General features: G+C 42.7%; 2 protein-coding genes across 3 annotated transcripts; one reads left to right on the top strand and one right to left on the bottom strand.

Annotated features, from left to right (window-relative positions):
• The first annotated feature begins 234 nt into the window (after positions 1-234).
• Positions 235-6,526, top strand: stk36 (serine/threonine kinase 36 (fused homolog, Drosophila)). Its single transcript, XM_069146603.1, has 20 exons — positions 235-518; positions 601-741; positions 867-944; positions 1,024-1,154; positions 1,415-1,664; positions 2,071-2,164; positions 2,286-2,467; positions 2,559-2,734; positions 2,824-2,908; positions 3,063-3,194; positions 3,285-3,461; positions 3,550-3,641; positions 3,770-3,833; positions 3,983-4,093; positions 4,186-4,260; positions 4,354-4,471; positions 4,559-4,685; positions 4,775-4,955; positions 5,167-6,108; positions 6,406-6,526. Exons 1-20 carry the CDS (start codon positions 435-437, stop codon positions 6,499-6,501), a joined length of 3,336 nt encoding a protein of 1,111 aa, XP_069002704.1. The 5' UTR covers positions 235-434; the 3' UTR covers positions 6,502-6,526.
• A 957-nt stretch (positions 6,527-7,483) lies between these two features.
• Positions 7,484-12,481, bottom strand: atf5a (activating transcription factor 5a). Of its 2 annotated transcripts, none has more exons than XM_069146600.1 (4): positions 12,247-12,481; positions 10,985-11,317; positions 9,574-10,762; positions 7,484-9,481 (listed from the first exon to the last, which is right to left on the bottom strand). In XM_069146600.1, exons 2-4 carry the CDS (start codon positions 11,208-11,210, stop codon positions 9,295-9,297), a joined length of 1,602 nt encoding a protein of 533 aa, XP_069002701.1. In that variant the 5' UTR covers positions 11,211-11,317; positions 12,247-12,481; the 3' UTR covers positions 7,484-9,294. The 2 variants fall into 2 exon arrangements, with proteins under 2 accessions (XP_069002701.1, XP_069002702.1); XM_069146601.1 differs by having other exon boundaries at positions 11,069-11,317; positions 12,247-12,480.
• Between the last annotated feature and the right edge of the window lie 4,829 nt (positions 12,482-17,310).

Genomic DNA, 17,310 nt, shown 5'->3' with positions numbered 1-17,310 from the left:
CCGTTGCTAGGCTAAGGACCCCTGCGTACGTGCTGCCCAGTGAAAAGCCGGTTTTGACTTTCGTATTACAAAGTAAAGAAAGATTAAAAATAACTGTTTTGTTGTTAAAATAGGCTATTCAAAGGCCACTCTTACAAATACTGAGTATATCTGTATGGCGAGTCAAACTTTACTTAGTCTTCTGTTACTTTTGTAAATTGGCAGTTAATCTTGCCAGCATTTCGTCGTATTGTTTTGTTACCGTACCCCCAAAAAGTAAGAGTAGTCCCTGCAACTGTAAATTAACAAGAGCCAGAAAGCTACGAGCCATTACTTGTGAGTTGTAAAGTTACATTTTGTCTCGGTGAAACAGAGAGAGACAGGTTACCGATGCGAACAGGTTTTGAGTTCAGTTTGTGTCGGTTGTAGTTTGTCTGCCGCCGCTTCTCCTTGACATGAATTTGTACCACGTTTTGGAGCTGGTGGGAGAAGGCTCGTTTGGTCAAGTTTACAAGGGAAGGAAGAAATGTACGGGCCAGGTAAGCTTTGATACGAACATATTTGTGTTTTTCTATTTCTTAAACCACACCGTTTCACCCTGTGTCAACGTTTGTCCATCAGGTGGTGGCTTTAAAGTTCATGCCGAAGGTGGGTCGGTCTGAAAAGGAGCTGCGAAGTCTCAAGAGAGAAATTGAGATTATGAGGGGTCTTCAGCATCCAAACATTGTCCAGCTCTTTGATAGCTTCGAGACTGAAGCTGAGGTGTGTTTTCAATCTTGTTTAACAAACTCAAGAGTCTATTTTAGTTCACAGAAAGTTGCTGTTTCGTAGATTCTTTGATCTCCAAAACGTATCTGAGTTCATATTCCCTTATACGTTTGCCACAGGTTGTAGTTGTCACCGAGTATGCAGAGGGACAGTTGTTCCAGATTCTTGAGGATGACGGGAACTTGCCAGAGAGCCAGGTATTCACTGCTTTTACAATTAGGCCACACACTATCACAACTGTACATGATTCACATTGGACTCTTCCCTACTTTCAAGGTCCGGGAGATTGCCTGTCAGCTGGTCTCAGCTCTGTATTATTTACACTCCCATCGCATCCTTCATCGTGACATGAAACCGCAAAACATCCTGTTGGGAAAAAGTGGTGTGGTGAAACTGTGTGACTTTGGGTAGGTTGAATACATACAGCATGTTTTTCATAACCTAAAATTTCCTCGTGAATATGTACATTTCTGTAAAGCATTGCCTGCATCTGCCTGTGAGCCATCATTATAAAAGAGTAGGCATAATAATGTGTTTGCAGTACAGAAGAGACTTGATGTTCTCTGCATGTACATTGGCAAAAAAAAAAAAAAAAAATCCAGTATTGTGCATCCCAAGTATTAATCATTTCCTAAAGCATAAACTGCATGATGTAATCTTGCTGTAGGTTTGCCAGAGCAATGAGCGTCTCCACCTTGGTGCTGACTTCTATCAAGGGAACGCCACTGTACATGTCTCCTGAGCTGGTAGAGGAGAAGCCGTATGACCACACAGCTGATCTCTGGTCTCTGGGCTGCATCCTTTATGAACTCCACACGGGGGCGCCTCCGTTCTACACTAACTCCATCTTCCACCTGGTGCAGCTCATCGTGAGAAACCCAATCAAGTGGCCAGACACGATGAGCAACACCTGCACGGTACAGTTACATTTACAGTGGCGTTGCAGATGGGATTTCTAACGAGGCAAGCTGATTGAACTTGAAGCCTTGTTGTTCCTTTGTATAACCAGGTGGCTACGAGCTGTGCCAGAGGGCAAGAGGGTTTTTAGAAATACTTGTTTTTTATACGCCCCCAGTGCAAATCATTTTGACCAAATACTAAAAACAATTTTTTTTAGTTTTTCAGTTTTTTCTTGGCTTAAAAGAAGTTAAATTAAAAAAATACATCTCCCTATTGTCTTCAATCACAGCTATAACTCGGCTAAGGGGGTCAATAGAGACAAAAGCGCAAAGTTTGTATATGTATGACAAACAAAATATTTTTGCTTGAGTCACAGTCATCTATATTATCATTATTATTATTATTGTCTAATATTTCCCTCAGAGTTTCCTGAAAGGCTTGTTGACCAAAGACCCTCAGAAACGGTTGTCATGGCCAGACCTCCTGCACCATCCCTTTGTTGCTGATGAGGTTTTAGGTGATGCCAAAAATGTAACATTTTAATGGAAACTTTCCAAATATGCATGGAATTCGTGTGTTTTTAGAATACTGCGCAGTTTGACTTTGATGGTTTTATTCCCATCGTGATGTGTCGACAGTGCTGTCAGACACAAGTGTTTTCAGCCCTCTGACGGTCACACCCAGCCCAGACATAGTGGCACTGAAACTGCAGCAAGTGGCAGAAAAGTCTGTGCCGAATTCTGGGGAGAGCAGATTACTGCGAAGGGCAAGGGAACATTGCGACAACAGAAAGAAACCAGTCAGCAGTGACAATGCCAAAGTGAGTCGTACATTGATATTTTTTTTCTTTGTAAAATTGGGGAAATGGAAATCCATGGGGGTGTTTTGACCTGTTCTATGTATTTTAACAGAAGAAGAAGGATGGAATGGGAAGTGAAAGGGCGAACCCTGTGAAGGCTGCGGCGTCACCGGGAGCGAGCGTCCCCAGTGTCAACACCACCAGTGATGTTTCTGTGACAACGGGCCAATTAGATCAAAATCCAAGCCTCAACCAAAACACTGCAGCCAGCACGAGATCGAAACACAGGTGTTTACAGAAGCTCAGTGTAGAGACGTAATATACTCACAAAACAGATTTCGGTCTGTGTTCACAGCTCTGATCCTTTTTCTCTGCAGGGGTCAGATCAGCAGAGACTACGAACTGCAATTTCCCTCTGTGGTGGTCGGGCCACGACAAGTGTGGCGATGCAAAGACGGGGAGGTCAGTGAACGTTGTTTTTCACAGTGAAAAGAGGTTGTCAATTTAGAATATGTTTACTCTTTGTCAGTAGCGCATCTGCCTTGGAAACAAAGTAATTGTTTACCATCTAAAAAGAATTGTGCCTGACTGTATCAATACTGTCTTGTTCTTTCAGGATGTCGACTGTGAGGAGTATTGGGAGAATCTGGCGCTAGAAACAGATCCAAGCAGGCAGCAGAAAGAACTACTAGACTACAGCGCCATTATACCTCAGCTTAAATCCAAGATCCTGGTATTTAAAGCTCAGGTAATTCGGTACAATTTTCAACTGAGTATGAATTGATTTTTTTTTCCCCAAAACAGTTTTGTATTCACTCTCTTTTTTTGTTTTGTTCAGCTCACAGGTGGTGTTGTAAAAGAAGTGCAGCAGATTCACCAACCACTGAAGGTCCTGCATAATCTGATACTGATGACTGACCTCGAGAAGTTGCACCACATCAGCTGTGAACTTGGACTACCCCGTGTCCTCTTTGACCTCATCCATGATATCGTAGAAAACCCAGATTTCATCAAGGTTACTGCTCATAAATGGAACAAAAGTCAACGATGCTCTAGTCCTGCAACTGTGTCTCTAACTTTTTTGTACATTTCCTCTTGCTCAGCAACAGTGGAGTGTGTCTGCTCTTGGAGTAATTATGACAGTGCTCATGGTCTACTGGGAGATGCACAATAACCAGATGAAAGAAGAACATAGGTTTGATCCTTCTTTTCTTCACTGAAGCTGATTTTGTTCATTTGTTGAATACTGCGTGTACAAGGACTGACTATCACACATCACAGTCAGGTAAATGCTGCAGCTCATCATTTGCTCTTATACTTTAGACTGGAAGACTTCACCAAGCCCTTCAACACAATTCTTAGTCAACCGGATCTCAGTCCTTTGGCAGTAAGTCCCTACTGAACCTGGTTTACAATAACTTTCGGCCATGCTTCACATGCCATCTATTTTGTGTCTCTAGCAATAGCTTTTTGCTGTACAGTAAACTGATCTGATGTGTGACACAGTTGATTTTGGTATCTCTTTTTTTTTTTTAGCCTCTGGCTGCCTCTGTTTTGTCTCTCTTCACACAATGTGACGTTGATGTCCAAGTTGATGTGGAGAATCTCGTGTCCTTTCTGAAAACTCTGTCCCTGGACTCATGTGAGGTACTAAATCACTGATAATTTGACAGTAAATCATAAAAGTTTTAAGTGATTTTCAATTGCCTGTGCTGTTTTTTTGTCGTTTGCATTGTCAGCCCCAAATTACACTCCCCTCCGGTTGGGGACTCTGTGATGGCCTCCTGTCTTTACTCCTACACACACTATCTGAGGTCAGACTGCAACTAAATACATTTGCTTGAATTGATTTCAGAGACAGACCAGCACCTCATGTCTGTGCTATGCCTCTTTCTTCTTTTTAACAGCATGAAAATGCCCCGGTACCTTCGTCTTTAAATCCAGTTCAGTTTCTGGATCTATGGAAAAATATCGGTACCTCATTAGCCAGCACAACACCAGACTTGGACTTCTGTTCAGCAAAGGGTAAATATAGGCCTCCTCTGAAACCCACTGTATTTAAAAACACTTTAAAGTGTTGGAAAAGTTGACTTTTTTTATCTTTCATTTCAGGGCTGCATTCCTTCCTGTCTACTGTGCTGCTCGTCTTCACCAAGGATCCATACTCATGCATTCCCCTGTTTTCTGAAAGCAGATCCAAATCTGTAGACACTCTCGGCCGGCTGCTGGGCACCGACTGGTTTGTGTTCTGATTAACCTCCTGTTTCATTTGTACCACAAATCTGCAACGCCTGGCGCTGACAATAGCATTTTTTTTATACCCTGCAGCCTTCATTTGTTTCCCAAAGGCAGTCCCGGGAGACCTGAGGTGGATCTGAGTCACGACAGCTTATCCACATTGAGCTGCCAGTTGTTGTGTTTTCCATTTGCCCTGGACCTGCCGTCACACACCATGTCCACGATTCTCCAGCTGTATGACAGTTGTGGTATTGTTGTAAGCCTCCTGCAGGTTAGGGCCTTCCTGTGCTCCAATAAAGACCTCACTGACAAACATAATTCTCTGATGCAACGCAGGATAACTCTTGCACCAGGCTCTCGTCTGGCATGCGCTACTGTACACTAATGTGTCTGTACTTTTGGGAGAGCGCTGTGTTTTTTGTTGTTGGTGGTTTGATGTGTGACGAGTTGTCTGCGTGATTTTGTTTTTCATGTTTTGGCAGGTAATTCAAACTCTCCCCCCTCCACTGCTCGAGCTGCCTCTCTCCCTGCTGAGCCGTTTGCTCTTGTGCGATCCCGAGCGCTCCGTTTCCCGCCTCAGAAAAGCTGCTCCTGGCTTTTTGTCACCGCCCCGGGACCTCCAGCTTGCTGCCCCCAGAGATCAGACTCCTCCAACCAGAACTGCCAGCTCTCTGCTCTCTGACCTGCTGCAGCTGGATGTTTTGTGGGACTCTGCCCTGGAGCTCCTAACTCTGTTTTCCCAAGTGGCCCGTTGTTCCTCTCCGCCTGCCTGCCCTCAGCTTCATGTGGAAGCCTCAGTGCTGCAGCAGGCGCTGACTCACTCTTATGACCAGATCAGGGGGGCCACATGCAGACTTCTGGGAAATGTGGATCCATTCGGGCCTGCTACATCAGACACCCTGCAGCCTGGCATTTTCAAAGGCATCATTGACTGTGCTCATGATTCTTGCATGCCTGTCCGGCGGATGGCTTGCAGGGCAGTGGGGAACTGGTTGGGATATATTGCGGCAAGATCGGGGTTTAAAATGTGCGGGTCCGATGGAAAGGGCAGCGACGTGACAGGGTGCGGAAAAAAGAACGAACAAAACAAGCACAAGGGTTCACATACTGAGACGGCAGGCGATTTGGAAACGATACCAGAGCAGAGAGTTGACGATGAGGAGGGGAGAAGATGGCTAGAGGAAGCCAGGAGGACGGCGGCAATGCTGGCATCTCTGACTACGGACCCCGATGCCGTCACACGTCGTCACTGTTGTGCAGCTCTGGGGAACCTGGTAAACATTGATGGCGCTGCACCCTTGTTGTTGGAGGAAGACGTGTGCCATCTACTTCTGAGAGCTGCATGCACGGATTCCCATAATGCAGTGAGACAAGCTGCCATAGAAACTCTGTGCGTGTACAGCCGGCAGGATGCGTTACGTCAGGTAATGAAATGAACAGGTTACAGCAGGACAGATGACCGCATCACATTAAGTCTGTTGCTGGAACTTTTTATCAATGTTACATGTTTTAAATACAAAAGAAAAGAAAAAAAAAAAAACAGTTCACACTTTTACTGCCCTTAAGGCTTCCCTTAATTACTGCATTGCTTTGAGCTTGTTGATCCTTTATATAAACGTGTTCACCGCATATACTTTCATGGGTCAGGAACATTATTTTGTCTCAATCACTTGTACATAAATATTTTCACAGGTTTCCCCTTCTTTTGCATTTATTTGAAGGTCCTGATGTCCCTGGATGCCAGTAAGAAACTTCTTGAGGCTTCCCAACACACCCCTTCACAGTGTGACTACCACCAGCTCATTGGACAGCTGTAAGTGGATCCAGGCCACCTGAAATGATGGCAGATCAAAAAAATTGAAAAATAAACTTCTCCTTTCTTACTTTACTGTACTTTCTCCTGTCTTAAGCAATGTGTTAGAACACTACATAATAATATAGTTAATTGTTTTTCTATAAAAGAAATTGTAAAACAGTTTAATGTTTAATTTCATGAAGCCAATTCTAATTTCATAAGAAAAACAGGAATACAAACTCCAGAGAAACGACAGTAGAATTTCTTTCTAATTAACAATTATTTTATTTTTTTGTTATAGCTTTTTGTCCTCTCCCAATATAAGGAACAGTCGTTAAAACAGAAACAAGTAAGTGGGGGAATTAACTTCTGCATTGGAAATATTTCTCCGCGCAGATTTCAGTTTAATTTTGGTTGTGTTCAGGTGTTGCGCACATTTCATAACTTAAATAGGCAATTTTTTGGTTGGACCATATTTTAATAGACCATGTTGCCGTGTTGGCTTTCGTTTGTTGTAAAAAAAAAATTGTAAAGACCTTCGTGGTAAATCTCGAGATCGGCGTTTGTGGGTTATAGAAATAACACCGAGTTGATTTAACTGCCGCTGGCCACAGCAGATGGCGAACGGCATTTTCCGATGACAGGATGATTAATTATCTGTTCATTCCTTTTTATAAATTGTGTGATAATGCATTTCGCACCGTGACGGTGACTAAACACAAAGGAATCAATAATTATAGTAGTAAAAAAAAAAGTTTTCCTGTCAGTAATTGGAACTAAAGCTGCCGGGTTGGAAACGAAAAGGAGCGCATGTCCGCGTCCATCAGGCCCTGAAGGAACTCTACTTTGCCTAAAAAAAATTTTTCCATTTAAGTCATCCAAAAAGGATTACTTTATTTTCAGCCTCAATTATATTATATTATATTCTCTCATTATGTTGACAAAAATCATTTTCAACCAAGAGTCGGAAAGAAAACATCGAGAAAAAAAACCCCACAACGGGCCAAGTTTATGACACGCTTTATTTTCTAAAGGAAAATAAAAGTTGACATCACACAAAGGAAATATACATATATTATTAAATTACAAAGCGTCGGTATGTGCCGTCAGTACATATTTTTGGTTTTAATAATCGGAGTTGATAGTACACCGCAGGGGCTCAAACAACGTGACAAGAACCAAATAAATAACTGACCAGACACCAGCGCTTATATTCAAGATTGTCTTAAAATAAATATGCATAGAAAATAAAACTATCCTTGCAATAGGAATGTATAACAGTAACAGTGGTTGTTATTTGCTTCAACTAGCAACAGATGAATTGTAAAATAATTCAGCAGTATCCTCTTACACTAAAGTTTATGTTGCAAAAGCCTCAACAAACAATCTAATGTGATTTTTTTTTTGTGTGTGTGTTAATTTTACAGAAAGAAATGGTTCACACACACTCCACTCCCTGAACATACAAAAGTTGTTACAAATTAGTGCAGATCAGCCAGAGGCCTAAAAAACGTATTGCCTTAACAAGCAGTTTAGAGAGAAAAAAAAAAAAATCCTCCACTTATTTCTGAAACCCTAAAATGTCTATTCCGGAGAGAGAGTACATTAATGCAAAGGCATGCAGAGGGAGGCTGCTAGAACTCCGCTACTTACAATATTTGTACATTTGGAAAAAAACAATTCTTACATTAGGAAAACCTGTGTCAGTGAAATCTTTGCCATGAAAACTGAGTCTCCAAGTTATCTGATGTTTGTAGGACTGGAGGAGAAATCCTGAGCTGCAAAACAGATTGTACAAATTGCAATATAATTTCAAGAGAAGAAAACTTTACAGCCGCCACACAATTAAATGTCAGTTTAACATCCTCTAAAAATAATTGATGTTTTGGTCACAGAATATATAACTTGGTCATTATTTGCAACCATTATTAAAATAAAACAGCAATGGTTTGATTTGTTATATTAAAAAATAATGTAAATATCTGAAAAATTAAAACAAATGGAAATACAGAAGACAAAGTAATGTTTCGCGCAATTGCAGGGTAAAACGCTCAAAATGTACAAATTCCATTAACGGAGAAATATTTAGAGCGAAAGTCTGAAGTAACCTGAAATCAATCAAATGCTTTGTCACAAAAATAATAATAAAATTATACAATTTTTAGATTTCTGATAAATGTTTTTTTTTTTCCTCTTGTGTGTATCAGCGGTTCTTTCTTTAAAAGTCAATACATATTCAACAGTTCAAAATTTTCTCACCAATTGCCATGTTTGCTGTTGAAAGAAATTATTCGAGAAAACTATTTGATTTAAAAGATGTGTTCAAACTGAAACGTTGACACCAACAACACATTTGACAACAACTATTGAAAAGGGCGATACAGCAACCGCAAATAAAAAAAAATAAAAAAATAAAATAGAAAAAAAAAAAACATCAAGCTCTATTGTTGACATCAATTTCAATGTAAGGCTGTTAAAAGTATAAAACCTGCGTAATGAACATTACTTCTGCAGAAATAACCCTATTTCAATTAGTAGATTCCCGATGAGCGAGATTTACTAAAAAATGATTGTCATTTAAAGCATTGCAATGCCACAGTGCAGGCTCAAGTGATTTGAGTGTGAAAGCAATGGAAGCATTAGATAGTGTTGATTTACAATGTAAAAAATAATTCACATCAGCAACGCATGCATTTACACTCCTCGCCATGAAAAAAAATAAATTTCACATTCAATTCTGGACAAACTTAAAGACACAAAAAGCACCGCATTTCCCTGTTCGTCTCTCTTTGAGTGTACTTGCAGCAGGGTGGTGTTATGCTGATGTGTCCTGCTTGAGCCTTTGGCTACGGGCCTTGTAAACTTCAATCAGCAGGTCTTTAACATATTGGATTTCACGTTCTACGGACTCTGCCTTGTCCCGGAGCTCCCGGTTCCTCCCTTCAAGGCAATGCAGTTGTTCCTCCAAAGAATCCAGCTCCGCCCTCTTTCGCTGGCGATACCTGCATTAACCAAAACGGAGATTTAATTAAAGCTGTTTACTCGCGACATCGTGTCAACGCGCACATTTGATCAAGCAGAAACTGAAACGTACCTATGGGCGGCAGTTTTGTTCTGATCTCGCTTCTTTTGCTTGCGCTCCCCGCCTTCAGCTGGAATGAGGTCCTCTTCGTATTTCATAGCACAGTGGTCTTCCTTCAGCCTGCATGCTTGTCTGTGCCCTGAAGAGTCGAGGTTCAGACTCTCCCTAGCCATCAAAAGACACTCAGGGCCCTGATCCTCAAGGAAATTACAGTGTAAATCATGTTGAGCTATCTGGAGACTCTCTGTTTTCACCTGTTCGTTGATGTTGCCTAAGAAACTGTGATAGGCCTCGGACTGCGGCGTCGCTGGAAGATAACACCCTTCGCCGCTCCCGGTTTTCCAAGAAACGGTGGCTTTTGTCACCTCCACGCTCGCTTTCATGCTGCTCAGCAGCTCACTGGTGCTGGTGCCTCCGTTGACCTCCCTCATGCTATACATCAACAGATCCTCTTTCTTATGAGGGACATCAAGTGATCCACCGAAGCCAAATCCGCCACCAACAACCTTCGCACCACCTATCACATCTTGGGTGAAACAGCAATTCTTCTCTTCTTTGGCTAAAACGGCACATCGTCTGACCTCGACTGCACTACCCAGGCAGTAGCTTTTCCCTACCAGCTGCTCGTCCTCTACACAGCCGTAATTACCTGTAAGTGTCACAGCGGAGTTACCTGAGTTACTTCCTTTGGAGCTCAACAAACTGTTGTCATAGCCTTCGCTGAACCTCACACCATCAGGAACTCTTTTCCTACCACACCCACTGGGGCGACCGCAGCTGTACGGGGCGTGTCTTGGAATTTTGGATCGCCCAATGGGCCCGCCACAGATGCTCAGCAGGTCCAGTTCTCCGGTTGCCAGGGTAACAAGGAGTGGGCTGGATTCCGATTGGTTCGATGTAGAGTATGATGCGTAAGGCAGCTGACTGAACGGCTGAGGACCCGCCGGCAATGGACCCCTGTCGCATTTTCCCAGCCTCGGCCCTTTCTCCGGCAGTGGTTCAGACAGGAAGTAGTCCTCTAGCTGGGCAAGTTCCTCTTGCAGCAGAGAGGTCATGACCTCCAAGTCAGAGGGCACCTGGATATCATTCTGAAGGGGTGAAGGGGGAAGGGAGGCATTGGTGGAGGAGGGAGGGGAAGGAGGGTTTGGGAGGTACGAGGAGAAATCCACTTCTTCCGTCATCCAGTCAGTGAGACCATCACCTATCGAGGAGGGGAGAAAAACTGCATTCGTTACGAGCTGTTAAAAAAAAAAAAAAAAAAAAAACGTCCATGCAAGTATGAAAATAGCAGTAATCCTACAGGACACGTCGCAGTTCTCTAAAAGGCATAATCTGATCAACGACAGTAAATGCAAAGCAAAAAAAAAATTTGTATAAAGTTGCAGCGTCTCGATATAACAGACGTAGCTAGTTTATTACTTACTGTTCAAGAAGGACGAATGTGGTGCAGTGCCGAGCCCACCTGAAATGGGGAAAAATATAAAAAAGTGTGCTCGCTGCAACTCACCAATTAAGTGCTGACTCTCCTCTGACACCTCCCCCCTGCACCCCTGTGATTGGCTGTGGTTAGCCTGTGGGTGAGAGAGAGCGAGGGGGTCTGCCGGGCAGACACGAAGACTCTTCCAAACAGGAGCTGATGTTGCCATCATTTTGTCTGTTGGTGCTTTGATTCAGTCCAAGTCCAAGCATATGCTGAGAGCAAGCAGGGTCTGACAGATGGGCCACAGAGAGCAGGGCAGGATGAGCATAATGAAACCTAGGGGGTAAACAGAAATAAGGATCAGAGATCTGTGGGACTTTAAAAAGATCCAGCAGTCGACTGATAGGATCAGAAATGTCAGCCTGTGCTGCCCTCAGCAAGTTTCTCAACATCACTCCGGTTTTTTTTGTTGTTTTGATTAGAGGGTACAATGAAGAAATCACCTGCGCCTCCTTGTGTGTATTTGAAGAATCCACAGTTTACTCTCATGAAGAAAGAGCTTTATTGTAAAGGCCAACTACTGAAAAAGCACAATCAAAAACTTTTCCAAAAAAAAAACAAAAAAACCCAACCCTCAGATTTAGTGAGACATAAGTGGGAGCTGCGTCCTTTGGGCTTTGAACTGCCTCAACCAAATGCACTTGATGTCCTCGAAGCACGTGGGACTTAGGGACCAAGGGCCCAGCTGTTGACAAGTGGCACCACAGTAACAGCATCTCTCTTTAAGTGAGAGACACACCGATGGTTAAATCGGATTAACGCGGATCAGCTGCTTCTAATCGTCCTGTGTTGAAATGAATCACCACTGTTTGATCACTTGAGCAGTTTAGATTACAACACGAGATCAAATGAAAAGCAGCTGACAACAGAAAGTTTTAGGTGTGTTATCTATTGTACCTCCGCCAGATAGCCTCCAGGAAATTCAAAACAGCTCATCTTGATTGTTATCAAAGTCACCACAAACAGTTCGGGAACCAGCGTTAAATCTTAGCAAATAGTTTAAAATAAAAATAATAAAAATAATTTTTTAAAAAATGTAAAAAGTGTAAAGAAACCCCACAATGAACAGACCACTCCGCATGCAGCCGCATGTGACACACCAAACACAACCAAGTGATCACTGTAACAACACGGTACACTTGACAGCAGCAGTCTGGACAGAGAGGACAGAGAGGACAGAGAGGACAGAGAGAGTTTGGACTTACTCCATTCTTGCAGAAAAAAATGTAGAGCACTTGGGGGTGCGTTGCTGAAGCAAAGCACGTCTTTCTTTTCCTGGTCCGACAACTGAGCGCAATTAAAGAGCCATATTTCAGCTCGGAATATCCGGGACAACGCAAAACGGCGAGATGTTGCTTTGTTGTGGTCGACCTGTAAACTGAGCAGCAGCGTAATTGTGACAAAGCATCAGTTCATTCACACCTAGCAACCAACTGCGTCACCGGGATATTAAACCGAGCCGCTCCGAGTAGATCCCTCCGCCCCTCCCTCCGCGGCCCGCCGAAGGACGTCCCGCACCCACCGCCGGGCTCCCTTCATAACAGCAGCGAGGTACTTGTGCCGCCTTGTTGCTTGATTTGAAAGTCATAGTTACAGCACGTTAAACGCATTACCGATGGGATTTTTGGTATAATTTCTCGCGTTGCTGTTGTAATACATTTTGTTTCACGTAGACAATAACGCTGCTCGCGTTGATTTAAGAAAAAAAAAAATAATAAACACAAAAAGCGACAAATATATTATGAAAAGAAGGTTCAGCGGACATTTTAAATATACAAAACAGTCATTTAATGAGAGGCGAATACAAACTCGGCGTCACAAATACAACTGAGCTGTGAAATTTCGAGGCGGAGGAGAAATAACAAGTTCGAGGCATGGCATTGTTTTTGTAGAGGGACTATTTGATTCACAACACACTTTGTTGTTTAGTCGAAGTCTTGTTGCATCTCCGTTGCATCAGTGGTCCGCGCTCAGAGCGATTGGCTGCGCGGGCTCAAACTGTCGTCCTGTAATTGGTGGGACTCGGTTGCATGTGAAATATGATTGGTCGGTGGTAGGCAAGGCAAAGCATCACTGTGTTGTTATCTTTTTTTTTTTTTTTTTTTTTTTTCCCCTTCCTCTTTCTCAGTGCAGACTGTGCACATGTTTCACGTAAACAAACCGGGTATGGAGATCGGTGCAGCAGTTGTTAAAGCTGAGGGCAGCTCTGATATTTGTCTTACGAACTCATTTATATATATTGTGGGAAAAGTAACAGCATCAGTGGTCATCAAGTCCTGGGTGGGAAAAGTCTTGACTGATTATACAGTTTAGAAAACGAATAATTAACTCTCAATGCATATTGTCACTGCAGGAATATAATCTCTTTATATAAATATTTTTCAATTACTCTATTGTAATCCTGCCAAATTAGTTTATTAGTTGTTTATTTAGGACCTGTCAGCTCATATGTCAGCTGTCTGCACAGTTTCATTGGGGCAGACAGTGAACAACAGAAGATAAGTTATATACTCCATATTGTTTTCCAGATATACTTTGAGAGTCCTTATTTTTGTGGCTACGGTAGAACCAAATGAAGTTACCGCTCATGACTATCGATAACACTTATGTGGGGGAATAAAGCTTTGTTTTTTTCTCCTCTCAGCAAATCCCGAAGCTGAGCAAAAGTGCTGTTCTCCTGTTGCTATAGCAATAGCGGACACTGCCCCCTATTTTAGACTTGTTTTCTGGTTGCTGTTGCCATGGGATTTGCATCTCTCTCTCTCTCTCTCTCTCTCTCTCTCTCTCTCTCTCTCTCTCCCCCTTTCCCCCTCCCTCCCTCCTTCCCTCCCTCCCTACCTCCCTACCTCCCTCCCTACCTCCCTCCTTACCTACTGTTTTCCTTCCACCTCACCTCTGTTTCTACACCCCTCCCTATCCAACCATTCCTCCATCTCATTTGCTGAGTTGCATCTCTGTGACAGTCTCATTTTGCCAAAACCAATAGGTTTATTTCCAGTTCTGCTGAATTTACATATTGACGGGCCACTAGTGTCTAGCCTGTAATAGATTTGTCCACTTAGAGGCTTGTCTGCGTTTCGAGTGGAAGTCTGAAAACATCCAAAATTGTATTGATTGCTCGTAATCACATTATTATTAGTGGCTGCAGAGGAGTTGTTTCCACACACAGAGAAAGCGAACAGGGTCAGAAACTCTGTATCTGTAGATTATATTGAATTTGAGTAAAATGTCCCGTGCAGGACTCTTAACATTCGGTGTCCATCTTTAAAAATCGGACATTTAAAGGGACAGAGGAGCTATTCAGCAAAAAGCCCACCGTTTGGTTGCTGCCATATGAGCGCAGCTTTGAGAGATTTGTAGAAAGGCAGCCTGATGCAATCTAGATAAATGTGGTCGTAATGGAGAGCAGATTGAGATAGTAGTAGCTGGTGAAGTTGGCGGGTCTCCCAGGAAATCGCTGACTGCTCTCTCTGTCTGTATTAATTGGTCCACTGAGGGCTTCCTGTTTGCGCATCAGGAGAGAAATCCAAGGTGCTCCCTGTCACTGCATGGCTGCATTCCCCTGTCGTCTCCACTATTAAGTACAATTTCCTTTCATTTTCCTGTCATTATTTAGGAAGAGATGTAAAATGTGTTAATTACACAGCAAAGCACCTCAATCTTGCTTTCGATAGTCCGATGGGCTCAGTGTCAGAGCAAAACCTGGATGATATGACCGTTCCCAGTTGTTAAAACAACACTACCAAACTTTAACAAGCCATTTAGACAAACAACTTAGGATCACACTGGACGTCAGATATATCTGAGATGTACATTTTTTTTCTACAGCGAGACAAGCCTGCCCATCAGTTGATGCCCAGATTCATCGTCTGAATTTTGTGTGAGCCGAGAAGTCAAAAAAGTCCATGCTGCATGCCAAGTGCACGTATGGCACGTTAGTAAGGGTTACACCATCATTTCATCATCATCTCTCTCAGAATTTATTGTCCTCAACTTTTGCCCCTCTTTGAACATACGAAGAAAACATGGAATTCAGTTACGACTTGTGAATGGGAGCCTCTCAGAGGGGATTTGGGGATGTTTCTGTGTGTGTTCAGCCTGCTGATCACCTGCGTTTGTTTGTATGTTTGGCAGGAAAACAGGTAATCGAGTATCCCCCCCCCCAAAAAAAAAGTGACGAGCATAATGTGATTTATATTCATGAATGTTGTTTCAACTAGGCTAAGTTTATTTGCATTCACCCGTGACAGATCGTAACCAAGTCAGTCACAGGGTTGTTTATTTACTATTCCTCAAAGACTTCGTGGTAAATTAGAGGTGTTTGATGTAAAGGACTACAGCGTCTGTTTTGTCCTCCTTTGGGATCTCACAGCTTTTATCACTCCTTACTACCTCAAAAACTCCTGAAGGTATCCTGAACGGAGGCGTTCATGGCACACGAGGCTCAAACCATACTGACCTGGTGCGATAAAGTAAAACCCATACTGTAAAAGCTGACGTAAATAACAGCACGTCGATTGGTTGCCACATGTTTTGATCGTTTTGAAGGGGAAAAAAATTACAGATGAAGTGAGAAAAAAAAACAGCAACATAAACAACAGAATCCCCGAGATGATAAAATGTTAGTTAAGTGCAACAGATTTTTGCTCAAATGTGTTCGCACATGACTTGTGATCTTCAAAATTTGAGCTCTTTAAGGGTCCCAAGTGGTTCCTCGGTGTCATTTCCAGCACTCAGGCCATGTGATGCTGCTCTGCAGAACCATTTAAACCCCAGAGGCTCGGCGTCTATCACCTCTGGAGCTTCACACAGCCGACAGTCATTCGGGCCGTGTGCTGCATGTGCTGCATGTGCTGTCCACTTATCAGAGCTTAGCTTTCACCAAACTTGTATTTTATTGACTCTGAACTTTAAATTCTGGATGTTAATTCAGTCAGTCATTTTAAAACTACTAGCTTTACAATATTATAATTCATGACTTTACTATCACATGAAGTTTGAGTCATGTGGGGGCTGCTTTCTGTCAGAGAGACTTTATATTCATTTATCTGTAAATCTTAACTCCTAAACGTGCATGCAAACAAATACACAGAGGTTAAAGGTCAAAGCCATGATACTTCAACATGATCATGTAGTGGACAGAAGGATTCAAGTAGGGCAACATAAAGATAAAACAACCAGTCCTGTTCTAAATTGTTCTCTTTCTTTTCTATGTTGAAATATCATTATTTAAAAATCACTGAAGTCGTACAGTGTGACAGTCAATGAAATGAAAAGAAAAATATCCCACAGTGGGATGCAGTCATCGTATTCACTATGCATGTTTTTGTTGGCATCATTAGGTCAACGCTGGCACTTCTCCCCTCTGGATATTTTTCACACATCACTGTTATGCTCGGCGTGAAATCCGAACGCATTGTAGTTTAATGACTTGTATATTGTGCGCCGTATTTTGAATTAATGACTGTCGTTTTCCGTTCTCTTCACAGAGAGTGGAGATGATTTGTTGAAGGCAGTAAACATTGGGAGTGGAAGTTTGGCTGGTGTATCAGATGCATTTAGTGAAATATGTTTTCATCTGCTGTGTGTGTGTGTGTGTGTGTGTGTGTGTGTGTGTGTGTGTGTGTGTGTGTTTTCTCGGAGGGGGAGCATGTTCGGGGCTGGGCAAGAGATTTTTCTCTTTAATCTCCCAAATTAATCTGAACTCATGTGGATATGAAAACTTATAAATTACAAATGCCTGCTCTGAAATGTTGTGAAGGGTGTGGGAGTGGAGGTCTCTGACAGGTGCTGCTGTAAACTTTCCCTCCGAGCTGAGAGATATCTCCATTTCATCAGATTTTTTTAGCTTGTTTTCCGACAAGGTTAACATCTCCCATTAATATTGACAAAATCATGCGAGACCTTTGCTAATTCGCAGCCCGACTGTCTTATTTGTGCGATAAAGGCCCGGGGAAAGGGCCAGTCAGAGTGTGTAAAAAGTGAGACAAGATCACCCGGGGCTCATTAATATTTCACCAACAATAAGGGTGGGTGTCACTCATGCTCATCACCACGGTAATGAGCTCACACTGCCCGCTTAAAGATCTGTTTATTATTCAGCTGGGCGCACCAGAGACTCAAAAGATCCTGAATGACACGATATGTGAAAATCTCTCCCAAGGTCAGAGAAGTGGTTGTTAGTGAAGCCGCAGATGGTGTGTGAGTTATAAGTGGGAGCCTTTAGCTGCGCTGAACTGAATATTAATTTTAATAAATATCGGGAAACG

The sequence above is a fragment of the Embiotoca jacksoni genome, unplaced genomic scaffold, assembly GCF_022577435.1.
Source record: "Embiotoca jacksoni isolate LCO1_2020_lvr unplaced genomic scaffold, fEmbJac1.0.p SCAF_13, whole genome shotgun sequence".
Lineage (NCBI taxonomy): Eukaryota > Metazoa > Chordata > Actinopteri > Embiotocidae > Embiotoca > Embiotoca jacksoni.
This window is presented reverse-complemented; position numbering and strand designations above follow the sequence as displayed.